At 46.5% G+C, this 12,706-nt stretch overlaps 1 protein-coding gene and 1 long non-coding RNA gene across 2 annotated transcripts; one reads left to right on the top strand and one right to left on the bottom strand.

Annotated features, from left to right (window-relative positions):
• Nucleotides 1-803: 803 nt before the first annotated feature.
• On the top strand, nucleotides 804-2,313 carry LOC107316350. Its single transcript, XR_001556301.2, has 2 exons — nucleotides 804-1,640; nucleotides 1,739-2,313. It is a non-coding gene; the product is annotated as an uncharacterized LOC107316350 (long non-coding RNA).
• A 718-nt stretch (nucleotides 2,314-3,031) lies between these two features.
• CAVIN2 (caveolae associated protein 2) lies at nucleotides 3,032-12,146 on the bottom strand. Its single transcript, XM_015867681.2, has 2 exons — nucleotides 11,724-12,146; nucleotides 3,032-5,610 (listed from the first exon to the last, which is right to left on the bottom strand). Exons 1-2 carry the CDS (start codon nucleotides 12,114-12,116, stop codon nucleotides 4,822-4,824), a joined length of 1,182 nt encoding a protein of 393 aa, XP_015723167.1. The 5' UTR covers nucleotides 12,117-12,146; the 3' UTR covers nucleotides 3,032-4,821.
• Nucleotides 12,147-12,706: the final 560 nt, after the last annotated feature.

The following is a 12,706-nucleotide window of genomic DNA, read 5'->3' as shown; positions in this document are numbered from 1 at the left end:
TTTCCCCTCAGAAATGAGGAGCTCAATACAGCTGACTTATATTCCCACATCCTGCAGTTAATTTTTAAGCACCCTTAGCCCACGTTCCCCACAAAACTCATGAGTTTACCATTCAACTCTTTTACCTTAAATGCCTCTACTCCACACACCAGCATATCATCTGTATACTCTAACAGCTTTATCCCCTCTTTAAGCTGAAAATTTTCCAACACTTCTCCAGCAGTCCTCCAGATAAATCAGACAATACTGCAAAGCCCTGGCGTAAAACAGTCCACCTAGATTGCTACTTCTGCCCCATTCCTGGGTCCATCCTTTCAAAGGCAAAAAGATCTCAACTCTCTGACTCTAAAGCACAGTTCATAAAGCATCTTCTAAGTCTGTTACACTGAACCATTTATGTCTGTGTGGGATCTGACTCACTAGAGCATAGAGAATAGAAAACAGGGGGTGTCACTTGAAAACTCCTTTGTTATTTTTTCTGTAGGTCTTGTAACAGCCAATAGGTGCTGTCTGCCTTTGGTACGAGCAAAACTGGAGTGTTATAGGTGGACATACAGAGTTTTAGTACACTATTCTCAACCTGTGTTTCCATATCAAGTTCTAGACTCATTGTCTTTTCTAAAGGCATGCAATGCTGTCTCTACCTCAGCTTCACTCCCTCCTCAGACAGTTATTTCTAAAGGATTGTGAGTGCACCCCTGTTCCATTCCTATACACTTGCCTTCGGATTGATTTCTTTGCCATCATCAGTTGTGAACTGATTCATTGACACCTTTCATACCTATTTCACAAGTTTTCAACTGCAATCCTAATTTAACTATTAAATCTCTCCCCAGTAAATTGGTCCCTGCTTCTGGCACATATAACAATTGTCCCGTGACTATTTTAATTCAGGAATCTCAAAAAGTCCAACTGCAATACCTCATTCCTTTCTCAAACTGGTGAAACTTTCTCTTTTCAGCATCAGCACTAATTGCAGAGCTCAGTCTAGGTGGGCTGTTAAGGGGATAATGAGAGCCAGCACCCCCCATTCTATCAGCTATCCCCAGCCTCTCTCCCATAGTCACAGGGAGACTGGAAGCCAGTTTGCTAAGATGGGGGGGAAGGGAAACACCGTTCCTAGATGCCAGAATGCTGAAATAGGTGTGGGGGAAACATCATTTCATAGAGTAAAGTGATTAAGTTTAATCCTAAGAAAAGGTAGAGAAAATAAACAGCTTCAAGTATTCCATATGAGGTTTCTCTGTTTTTCTTAACCTACAGAATTCTGTCTAGCCTTGATTAACTGCTGTGCTCTCTAAATCCAACAAGCAGCACATGCCCACTCCTCCTCAAAAACAAAACAAAATAAAGCACTTGTATTGTTTATGTGCACATCTTAAGCCTGATAATGTCAGGCAGGCCTGGGACTGTTTAACAGCTAGTTTTGCTTGCTAGAATACCTCTTGTTCCATTCTCCCCCAGTCTTATTTTATGCCTCTGTATTTGTATTAACTGTGTTAGTCAATAGAAGGACTTCAGCATGCTGTGCTAAGCTGGTTATAAAGGAATGCCAGTACCCCAACAAACTCCCAGATACTTGTAGCCTGCTTGGCACAGTAAGAATATGGAATACCTGAACTTTACCTAACACAACACAGGTGAGAAGGGGCTTATTGTAGCACTAGAATCCTCATTCCTACCAACAATGGATGCTCTGCATGTGATGACCCTGCTTTGTCTTTTGTGTTATTACCAGTCCTATTTCCAGAGAACCTGAGATTCCCAGATCCTCAAGGGAGATGTGAGTATGGTCCACCTTCTTTTAGATATTAGATTGAATTTAACCAGTGGAAACCCTGGAACTTAAGTTAGCCTTCTTCCCTTCTAATGACACAGGTGTCAAGTTGCAAGAACAAGTTTGGTTTAGAAGTGGAGCAAGGTAACCTATAAAACATGTTATTTTAGGATCCTGTTGCCAAACTCGGGCTTTTACAGGTTCTTCTTTTTCTTTTAATTCTCCCTCATAGAATTAGTATCAGTTAATAGTGACTAGCAAAGGCCATGCCACAGCAGATGCTGCTGCTACTCTTCCTTTACTTTGGAAAAATTGTTGTCCTATTTTACTGATAAAATCAGCTATTTCTGAAGGGGATTCAATACTGAGACCATTGCCCCTTATAGGCCCCCCTTCTTTGAATAACTGCACACTATTTACCAATAGAGAACCCAGGAACCCTGAGGCTTCCCCCAGGATTTTCTCTTAAGGTGCATCTGGAGTCACAGTTACCAAGCAACACAAAGTTCTTCCAAGAAATCCATCTTAAAAAAAAAGTATCTGGTGACTTTACCAAGTATTTTGCTACAATGAGACAGAAAAAAAAAACAAACAGCAGTAACAGCAAGACAGCTTAATCTTAGACAGCAATGAATGAAAACAAGACCACATGTAGCAACCACGAATACAGTAACAGAGGGAAAAACAACAACTTCTTACCTTTCCAAATTTTCTACTTCTGCTGGAGTTCCCAGCAGAGAACTCCACTGGAATGCCTTCTTTTTCGCTGCCAGCCCTTAAATGAAGCCAGGGAAAGGGTTGAATCCTGTCTCCACCCTTGCCAGTCACTCAGGTGTATTGCTTACACCTGTGCTCCCCTGAGTTAGCCCTGCCTTCCCACCAGGTGCTCTGCGATGGCTTTAGGCTGTGACTGACAGTTTGTGCTATGCAGGTTAACAGTGCAGACAGGCCAAGTGTGTCTGGAAGGGGCTTGGGCGGTTTAATATAGATACGCTTTCAGGACTATTTAAAGTGGTCTGATAAAGAGTGTATGTGGAGCTGGCAGGTTTTGGGGTACTGCTTGCCTGTATTCAGAAATGTTTGAAATTGAATGGGGTCTGGAAGCACAGCCTGAGCACTGGTATCACATCACCAAATGGCAGCGGATGCTGAAGAAAAAAAGCAGGGGATGCCAATACACCCAGAAATACCTGACCTTTACATTTAATCTGTTGGCTTCTCGCGTCGCTTCTCCCACACACAGAAAGAGCTGTGTTTCAATTTATGCTTTTATTTGTCATTTTATTGTTAGTTACAAGTAAAAACATTGAAAATCCACTGTAGTTAATACAAAATACAAATGAAGCCACAATACTTATTGCAAACAGTATCTCCTCTATGATGCTGTATACTTCAGAGCTTAATTTCTAACGGTACTTGCCTGCAGTAAGCTCTTACCGACTGATTTCCAGTGTGATTTACCGGTCGCAGATGCCACCCCCATGGAACAGTATCTGCTAAACATGTCAAAATGGCATTTTTGCTGTAGTTTTTATTTCCCCCATAACTAGTGATTCTAAGTACAAGTTGAAGGAAGCAACCTTTTTTAGTGCAACATTAAGCGTCGGTAGAATCACGTTTGTATATATATAAAAAGATAACCCACTGCATAAACAAACAAGGATGTAAGGCGGCTGTTGTGGGTGCCGTGCTTCCCTGTCTTCACCACACCTTTACCTTTGCAAAGTGACAGAAATGAACGTTTACAGAGAATGGGCTGCTATGGAGACACTTGCTGTCCACAGATTTTGAAACAACTAGGTATCCGATTTTGAGAGCACGGAGGTGATCCTGAGCTGTGTTATTAGCAGAGAATAAAAACCTCATGCCTTTGCAGACTCATTCTTATGTAAACTCATGCCTGTCCTCCTATTCGGTCCCTAACACGGTTTTCCCTCGAGACGTGCCTAAAAAAGCGTTTTCACCTTTTTGAAGCGTTGCCCTTACATCCCTGTAAATATCTGTTTTGTGTAGATATAACTCTATATATGAAATAATCTGTAGGAAGAAAAATTATACTATTTCCAAAATACTCTGAGATACAAAGTTGTGCAGGTGCAAAGTTTAATAGCATATTGTTACAAGGATTAAGAATTAATTAATCAGTGTATATATTCCTTAAGCTGGAAGTATAGATGTGATATAGCGGGCTTTTATTTTTTCTCCCCGCCCCCTCCCCTTTTGTTTTAACATTTCATAGCATTTCATACTTCAGACTATCTCTGTGTTTCTATTGTTTCCATCAAACTCTCTCTTCTTCTTTTAGCTATTACCAACCATTAAAGGTACAGCAGCCGATTACACATTCACGCCTGTCACTAATGTGTTTCAGTAACTTGGGTAGGTTGAAATACATCTTTTCATTTCCACATAAAAATGGTTGTTTCTTCTAAGCGAGAAACTCATGACAAAATACCTGAGCCCGTAGAGGCTGATGGAGCAGACATTTCGGTTTTGCTATGTACTCTGCTCTTCTGGCCTTGCAAAGTCAGGGAGCAAAGCTCCACACCAGCTGTGCGAGCATGCAGCTGCAGAGCCCGCCAACATTCACGAAGCATAGCAAAGAAACCACGCTCAAGGGCTCTCATTGGTATTTCCAAACTTACATACCAAATTACTCAGAGTGCTAAATATTCTGAGAGAGGCAAACAGAAGTATAACAGGGCTTTGATTACTCTCCCTGCATTTCTCTGACCTACCTAGAAGAAAGCCAGCCGAGCAGCTTTCTCCTGCCAGACATATACTTTTTTCTTGTTAGTCTCTTATGCCAGCTGACAATATCTCTACGTTAATGAATACCAGAGGACTGGCCTAAAAATTGGAGTGCGCTCCAGCCCGAGTTGTTGGCTGCGTTCCCTCTGCGTTCCAATACAGTGTGGTAAATTATCATTGCAGAGAGAAGGCCGGAAGAAACTTAAACACCACTACCACACGTGTAGCAGAAACCAGTCTTTCACCTAGGCAAAACCGCGGGCACGTGGAAGCTGAAGGACGGCTCTGATGACTTAGGCCGTTTGGTCTATCTGCAGAACAGCTGCTCGGGTTGTTTCTTCATCAGATTCTTCCATTTCCCCACTGACTGGTTTGCTCTTTTCATCATACAGTTTCTGTTCGGAGTCTTCGAGAGGCATCCCGTACTCTTCATCATCCTCAACGATGGACAGCTCAATGCTGTTGTTTGTTGCAGCAGCAGCTTCCACCCTGGCTTCTTTCTCCAAAGAATCAATGACCGCTTTGCTCTCCTCAGCCAGAGACGTGGTGGGGGTCATCTCTGAGTGCATGTCGGCAAAAGACATCTCCTCCTCATTCTCGGCCTGGTCAGTGCTCGCTGTATCTGCTGGTCTGTCTTCAGCTTCAGCGGGGCTTTCTCCTTCACGGGATTTCTTCACGTTGAACGTGAGTGGAACTTTGAAAGGCGAACTCTTGGAAGAGGAGGATTTCTGATGGTGCGCTGTAAGGGATTTCTTAATCTTCTCTCTCCGTTCAGGTGAAACGATCTTTGTGCTGATCTTGTTCATCTTTTTCTCGATGTTTTGGCGGGAGAACGCTTTCTTGAGGCTGTCCACCTTCTTCAGGCCGGTCCTTTTAATTTTCTCAGCTCTGGACTCTTCTGCTTTCTCGTCTGCGCTGTCACCCGCATCATCTTCAAGATGTATGTCATCCTCCGAAGACAATTCCACCGTATGCAAGGTTTCTTCCAGTGTTTTGTTCTCATCCATGGGCTCTTCCTTTCCTTCTGTGATGCTGGGAATGGGCTCTTTTGCAAAAACGCTGGCAGGGATCTCATTTTCCTCCTGAAAGAATTGACAATATTTGAGTTTCATAGTTCACAGATTTAATAAATAAACCACAACCCTGAACAATTACTTTGTTGTTTTGATTTTTTTTTGTTTGTTTGTTTGTTTTTGTTTTTTTTTTTTTTGTAAATTCCAACAGTGACACAAAGGACACTCTTCATTTCTTATTGTTTCAGCATATTTAACCAGAAACAAGCCACTCAAAGCCCACTGAACCATTATCTGGTGCAGTTTAAGACTAATGAGCTGTCAACTGTGAGATTTCTCTTTCAGAATGACTTGGAATGTACGCAGAATGGTAATTTCATTACTTGTCATTTAAATTAGTTTCTGTTTTTAAGCAGCTCAGCTCTGAGGCTGTACACCTATCCCTGAGAAGAAGGGGAGATATTGTGGCTACGGGGGCCTTGCTGCAGATGGATTGCCCATGTGGGCCTCGTCCTCAACTAGAAACAAAAGCAGTAAAGCTTCTTGGCTGATGTTGAACTTTTTACAGCGCTTAAAGCATGACCCACTATTTATTCTTCTCCTTTCTATGATCACAGTGATCTAAATATTACTTTCAGGAATTATGGGAGTGAAGTTCTGCCCACTGGATACATAATAAGATTCGGAGAGATCCTCCCCACTCTCTGCCTGACCCTACCTCCTTCGGATGGCCTCAGGTCTTTGGGAAGACCCGAGGGGAAGAGTCATTCCGGTGACGTTGGCCAGAAATGCTGCTGCAAGTGTTGATGTGCCTTAAGCACACCTTTAAGGTCTCTGTGCTACGCAGACAACTGCTCAGGCACAGGGAATGCCTCTTTCTCTTCATCGAGAGAGAACCAGAGAGTCTGTGGAAAATCTGCAGACCTCTTCCAAGTATCTCACTGTACAGTAAGCCACGTGGCCCAAGATATTTAGAGTGCACGCTGTTCTACAGCTATTTAGAGTGCAGAAAAAAAACAAAAAGAGAACTTTTCTTACTACACTGGGAAATACTAATGCTCTCCATCTCCCACAGTAACCAAGAAATGAAAAGTTTTGTGACTTGGAAGGATTTATTAATGTCTGTTTTTGTTGTTGTTGTTTCTTAAAACCAAAAAAATTATCATTAAATACAAGAGAAGCAAGTGCTAAGTGAAACGGCTGTAATAGCCTCAACTCTCTCCCCAGCAGGCCCAAGCTTACAGTTTAAAAGGGGAAAAAAGGCCACGTACCCTGCCAAGTATGTGTTCATTATTTCAGGGCTGGGCATACAATTGTGGGCACTGAGAGTGGAGCTTTGAGTTAGAATTGCTGGCATGGCTGTATAAGGATGGCAGAAGGTGCCTTGATACTTTATGCTGCTCTGTTTCTTTCTTTCAAAATAAAACAGCGGAAGCTACCGCGTGGCTCTTTTGCACCTCAGAGGTATGCCGGTGAATAACTGCACACCAGTGGAACTTGGGTGTGCTGCAGCATAAAGAAAAGCATCACCGAAGGGGTGGCTGGATAAGGCCTGGATGCTCCCAAGGTTCGGGTGCAGTTGCACTGACAGTGCTTTCTCTGTGGTGTGATTCCTGACAAAACCAGTGCCCTTTTGCATCTACTGCTGCAGCTCTCCTCGCAGTGACCATGACTATGAAAAGCACCTGCACCAGCCCTAAGTGAGCGTAACTCTAACTGCAGTACAAATATTTGTATTTTTTTCCTGCTGCAGATAATGAAATGTGGATTATGTGAGTGGGTGCAGTTTTAAATTACTCCCTAGAGCACAAGAACTCAGGATAAAACATAATTTACTCGTCTTGTGCATTCTTTGCAAACCTAGGTAATCGCTTACGGTTTTAAACAACTCAGCATTCAGCTGTGAGCTCCTCAATGGTACAGAAAACCTATTTCAATGAGCACGGGTAGGCCGTAACTTTTGACGCATGACTCTAGGAAAGGAGCAGCACACAAGCTGAGCACAGAGGACTTAGACCCAGATGTGGCCGGCACGGCAAAAGGGAAACAGTCAAATGATCCTTGTTTTCTAAAAACCAATTAGTAAAAACCAACCAAGCCATTCTCCTTGTACCAACGAGCCAACTATTCAATTAAAAGCGAATAACATGTGGTCTTTGGAAGTCAGAGAGTACTGGCAGTTGAGAAATCATGTCTCTGTCTAAGCTTCCCGTATGCCCTCTCAAACACGGCCTCTGGTCACCTCTTACTCTGCTTGAAAAAATGTGAGTAGCTTGCTCTCCTATCTCACAAGTGTAGAAGACCTTAGGATGATGGCAATCACTGAAATGCAAATAAAAACAAACGATTTAGAAGTCTTTGGAAAGGCAGAAGTGCTGCTGTAGGAGTGCTCTGTGCTGCAACAGCCTTTCCCATTTCAGGTACTGCACTGCAAGCGAGCTGCTGTTAACTTTGAGGCCTAACATTTCCACGTGACATCTGTATTCTCTTCTGATAAACATCTGAGCTGCATGGTATTTCATTTAGGATGATGAGAACAATACTCTTAAAAATGCAGACAGTTACGAACTGCATAGCTATTTTCCACGAGAGGAGAGGAAAACAAAAAGGTGGAACTTTTAATGTTATCCTCTTGATCTAAGCTAAACTTCTAAGAAAGCAGCGATACCTCTTTTATTATCTAGATCTGAGTTCAAAAACAGCACTTGCATTTTCTGATGTCAGTTTGTATGTAGCTTTGTGACCCTGAATTATATTTCTCCTCTGAGAGCTGAAAAGAAGGGTGCAAGTTCTCCGCATGCGAGCTGTTGCTAACACCAGGAGTATCAGCAAAGTCTAAAGCACTGCCTTCCTCTGGCTGTGACCAGCTTTTCTTGAGAACCTCCCATAGGTCATCATCCCATATGCAGCATGTGCTGAGAAAGACTATGGCAGTCACGGTGAGCAGCACATGACTCTGAAGCCCGAGGGAGCAGGTGGATGTGTGCCTGATGCTGCAGCGGGGAAGTGCCTTGCTTTGAATTGTCCCTGCATTCCCCATATTGCACGTGGAAAGAGACCCTCAAGAAGTGGAGGTAGCATTTTTCTGTGCCTACAGCAGCTCGTGCTGCTATGTGCTGCTATAATGCCTACATGACTGCTAGCCTCAAGCTTGTTTTGCTCTGCAAATAGGTAGGTCTGTCGGAACATGACTAATGCTCCTAAAAGCAGCCGCATCTCCACCTCCGCCACCTTCCCACCCGCGCTCTTCGGACCAGCATGTCCCAAAGGGGTTGGGGCTGCAAGAGGAGGACGTGCCTGGCTGCCCGTCTGCACGTCCTGCACAGGCTGTGGGTCTGTGGCTCCGCCACCCCATCCTGCTGCCCTAGCTGGACCAAGTCCCAGGGGCTACACGAGACATTCCTGTCCTTAATCAACTTAAGAGTAACCAATATGGAATCAGGGAATTATTACAGTCAATTCAAAAAGACCTAGTTCATGTAGTTCAGCTGTCTGACTACACCAATATTGTCTGTTAAATCATGTCCCTTAGTACCATATCCACCCATTTCTTGAAGACTGACAGAGACTGTGACTCCACCACGTTCCTGGGCAGCCTGTCCCAGTGCCTGACAACTCTTTCAGAGCAGAAGCTCTGCCTAATACCCTTCTTGAACCTCCCACATGAGAGTACTTATCTGGGGATGAAGCATTCACCGAAAGCAGCATCTGAAATGGGTTTGAGTATCAGGGTGCTCAACCCCAGGATATGACTTTGTCACACGGTACCTAACCTATTCACCAGGAAACACGACATTTTACTGGTAAGTTAAACACGGGCCTTTTTCATCCTGAATTCTGCTTCTACAGCTAAAAGTAAAACAGCCCACCAAACCGCCACCAAAAACCCAGTCATGTGGCAAGCACAAAATAACAATGCTAAAGCTTAACAAGGATTTTTGAAACTGTCATTTCAGTGTTTTGCTAAATTGCTGTGTCATTTGTAATAACATCAGCATCCCCAAACACTTGGATATGGTGCCGTCAAAATATGCCACCAATTACAGCAAATATATTCAAACTAAGAGCTATGCAGACAGTCTGGGGAGAGGAAACTTGTTTTGATATTCATCGCGAGCTCCTCCCTAAGCTGGAAAAGAGGCTCCCTATAAAAAAGGTGCTGTGTCAAGTCTGTTTTCAATTTGAGTTGAAAAGAAGTCTCCCCAGACTGAAGAGAAGTCCCACCTGAACAGCTTTACCTTTGTTTTTAAAGAAATCTGGCATCAATGTGGCCTCACTGACTTCTCCTTCCTGGTATTGTTTTTCTCTGGAAAAGCAGAAACCCCAGCCAGCCTTCTGCTCACTTTTCCCTCCCTCCAATTACCCCACATTGGCTCCTGCTCCTCTAGCCCCAGTCCCTCCCTCAGGGAGTGCTCCTGGCAAGTTTTCGCTTTCCTGCTTGGCCGCATCCTCCCAGTGGAAAATCCCATCTTGGGGCCCCAGGCACACCCGAGAGCACCCCAGTCATCGCCTTCATCATCTGAACGGCAGCCTGCCTTGCTTATGGCCTGTGTTATGCGCCCACTGTAGGTCAGTGATGTTCCCTCCCCACCAGAACACGGTCAGTGACATTCTTGTGACAAAGGCTGCATTTTAGGACCCAGCGTTAAGGAAGGACTCTGACTGCAATGGAAGTAAGCAGTCCCTAACTTTTCAGAGCTTCTTAGTGGCAGCAAGCAAGCCGTCAGGATGCTGCTTTGTCCTCCAAACACCTCCTGGTGTTGTTTCCTTCACCCACAGCCCACAGTGGTGGTAGCTGTCATCACATCTATGCGCTATGCCTTCTAAAAATGCTAAAAGTTGGCTTTTCTGAAGGAAAACACTGTATACCTTGTAATTTGTGCCACGACATCTTACCCCCACTCAAGTTAAGCACACCCTCCCCTTGGGATGCAGTGAAGATGTGGACTTGGAGGCACCCATTCTCAGCTAACAGGAGATGGCCATGCTCTGACTCCCAGAGGCAGCTCCCAAAGCCCTCGGAAAAGCCCAGTAATCTTTCCATTTAGCTCTTCCTGGAATCATTTCCACATTCCTTCTGGGGTGGAAACTATAATAGACCCTCCTTTCCAGGCCACGCCACACACACTGTCATTAGGGTGAACAATAAGCAGAGCGGAGGGGGCTTCCTCTCCATGAGGATGTGGCTGGGCGCAGGCCAGACCTGCCAACTCCATCAAAATTAAGGGGTTTTTTTGTTTTTGTTTTTGTTTTTTTTTTTTAAACAGGAATCAACTGTCTAAGGAACAGAGCAAACAACTGACGCCATACTATGCAGCCAACAGACTCACTGTACAGAGCTGTGACACACCCGTGCTGTAGCCCCACATCTGCTCTCCATCTCTGGTACACTGTGTAGGTCTCTTTTCATCCCTCCTTCCTCTCAGCTCCCCCTCCCTCTTCCTTGTTTTTTTTCTTTCCAGATGTAAAACTTGCGTCCTGTGTTTAGCTAAAGCTCACGCCTCGTTCTGTCCAGCCCATTGCTTAAAAAGGGGAAAATATGCAAACCTCTGCTATCACTGGATGGGCTCCCGGGAGGTTTCGCTGCATTTTTAGCTCCTCTCTGACGGGGTGGGAGCGGGGCAGGGACTGCACCTCTGCCCTGCTCTTGCAGGCAGATGAAGGGCGTTGGTCAGGGGCTCTTTCCCCAAGGTGGCCAAATGGCAACAAATTGGGAACTTTCCCAAAGTTTGCTAAGAGTTCGCCAAAGGGGCTCTGTGCCCGAGTTTGCTAAAACTCAGGAAAACAAGGGATCTGCGTGCCAAGTTAGACGTGAGTTAGTAATACAGGATCGTTCTCCAAGTTTGCAAAATGGGCTCTTTCTCTGAGCTTGCTAACGGCAGAACCAGGCTCTTTCTGAAGGTTTCGCAAGAGGGGTCGTGGGGCCTTTCTCAGACTTAGCTGAGAGCTGGGGAAACAGCTCCTGTCCCCCGCGTTCGCTAAGAGTTGGCAAAAGGGGCCTTGTGCTGAAAGTTAAGAGGGCAGGGCTCTTTCCTTAAGTCTGCGAAGAGCACAAAAAAGGGACCTTTCCCCGAGCTTGCCGGGTGTACAACGGGCCGTTCCTGCAGGCCGGCAGCAGTCGGGCTCCCTCCCTCCCCACGCCCTCAAAACGTGCCCCGTCCCACTGCGCGGCCGCTCCTCACCTGGAAGATGAGCACTTTGAAGCGCTCCCTGCGCAGGAGCTGCGCGTGGTGCTGTTCCAAACGCCGTACTTGCGCGCATTGCCTTTCGAGCCGCTCGCGCACGGCGCGGGTGTGCGCACACACCTTCTGCGACTTCTCCAGCAGCTTCTCCACCGCTGCCCCCGTAGCCCCGTGGCTGCGGCACAGCTTGCCCAGGTCCCCCTGGATGCCCTTCACCGCCCCTTCCAGCCCCCGCTGCCTCTGCTCCATCTGCCTCTGCTGCCCTTCCACCGACTCCAGCATGGACACCAGCTTCTCCAGCAGGGCCAGCACGGTCAGGGCGTTCACCTGCTGCCCTCCGCCCGCAGCCTCCGCCGGCGGCGGCACCGCGCTGCCCCCCGCCGCCTCCCCCATGGCTGCCCCGGCAGGAGCCGCCGCCCGCGGCCGCCGCTCTTAAGGGCTGCGGGAGGAGCCCGGCCCCGGTGCCGGCCCGCCCTGGGCGGCGGAGAGCTTCCCGGGGCGGTCCGGTCCCGGGGCCGGGCTCGAGTCCCATCGCTCGTCGTCGGTAGATGGCGAGAGACACCGCGGAATTGCGAATCCGCTTTCCTGGCTCCCGCGGCTCTCCCGAGACTTGTCTAAAGTTTCTGAAAGCGCCCGAAGTTCGTCCTGCGCTGTTACTCTGCGCCATCGAGAAAATCTGCAGCAAGGTAGCCGGCACGAAATACATTTGTACAGTTTTTCCCCCGCCTCAGCAAAGCAAATCCATGGACAGGATCACTATCTTAGCAGGAAGGCCCCTCAGCCCGCACTGCGGGCAACTCTTTGGGCGACCCGTGGCTCGAGAGGTGCTGCTTGGTGCCTCGCACCCAGGGGATGCACCGTGAGAGATGCGGTGCTGTGTCAGAAGCGATGAGATGGCCCCAAAATGGTGCCTCTTCCAGCCAGCCACGGCATTCCGACTGGTGGTTTTGACAGCAGCTGTCAGATCTGATTACACGGCACAT

Source organism: Coturnix japonica, chromosome 7, assembly GCF_001577835.2.
Source record: "Coturnix japonica isolate 7356 chromosome 7, Coturnix japonica 2.1, whole genome shotgun sequence".
Taxonomy (NCBI): domain Eukaryota; kingdom Metazoa; phylum Chordata; class Aves; order Galliformes; family Phasianidae; genus Coturnix; species Coturnix japonica.
Note: the sequence above shows the minus strand (reverse complement) of the source record. Positions and strands in the feature narration are given on the sequence as shown.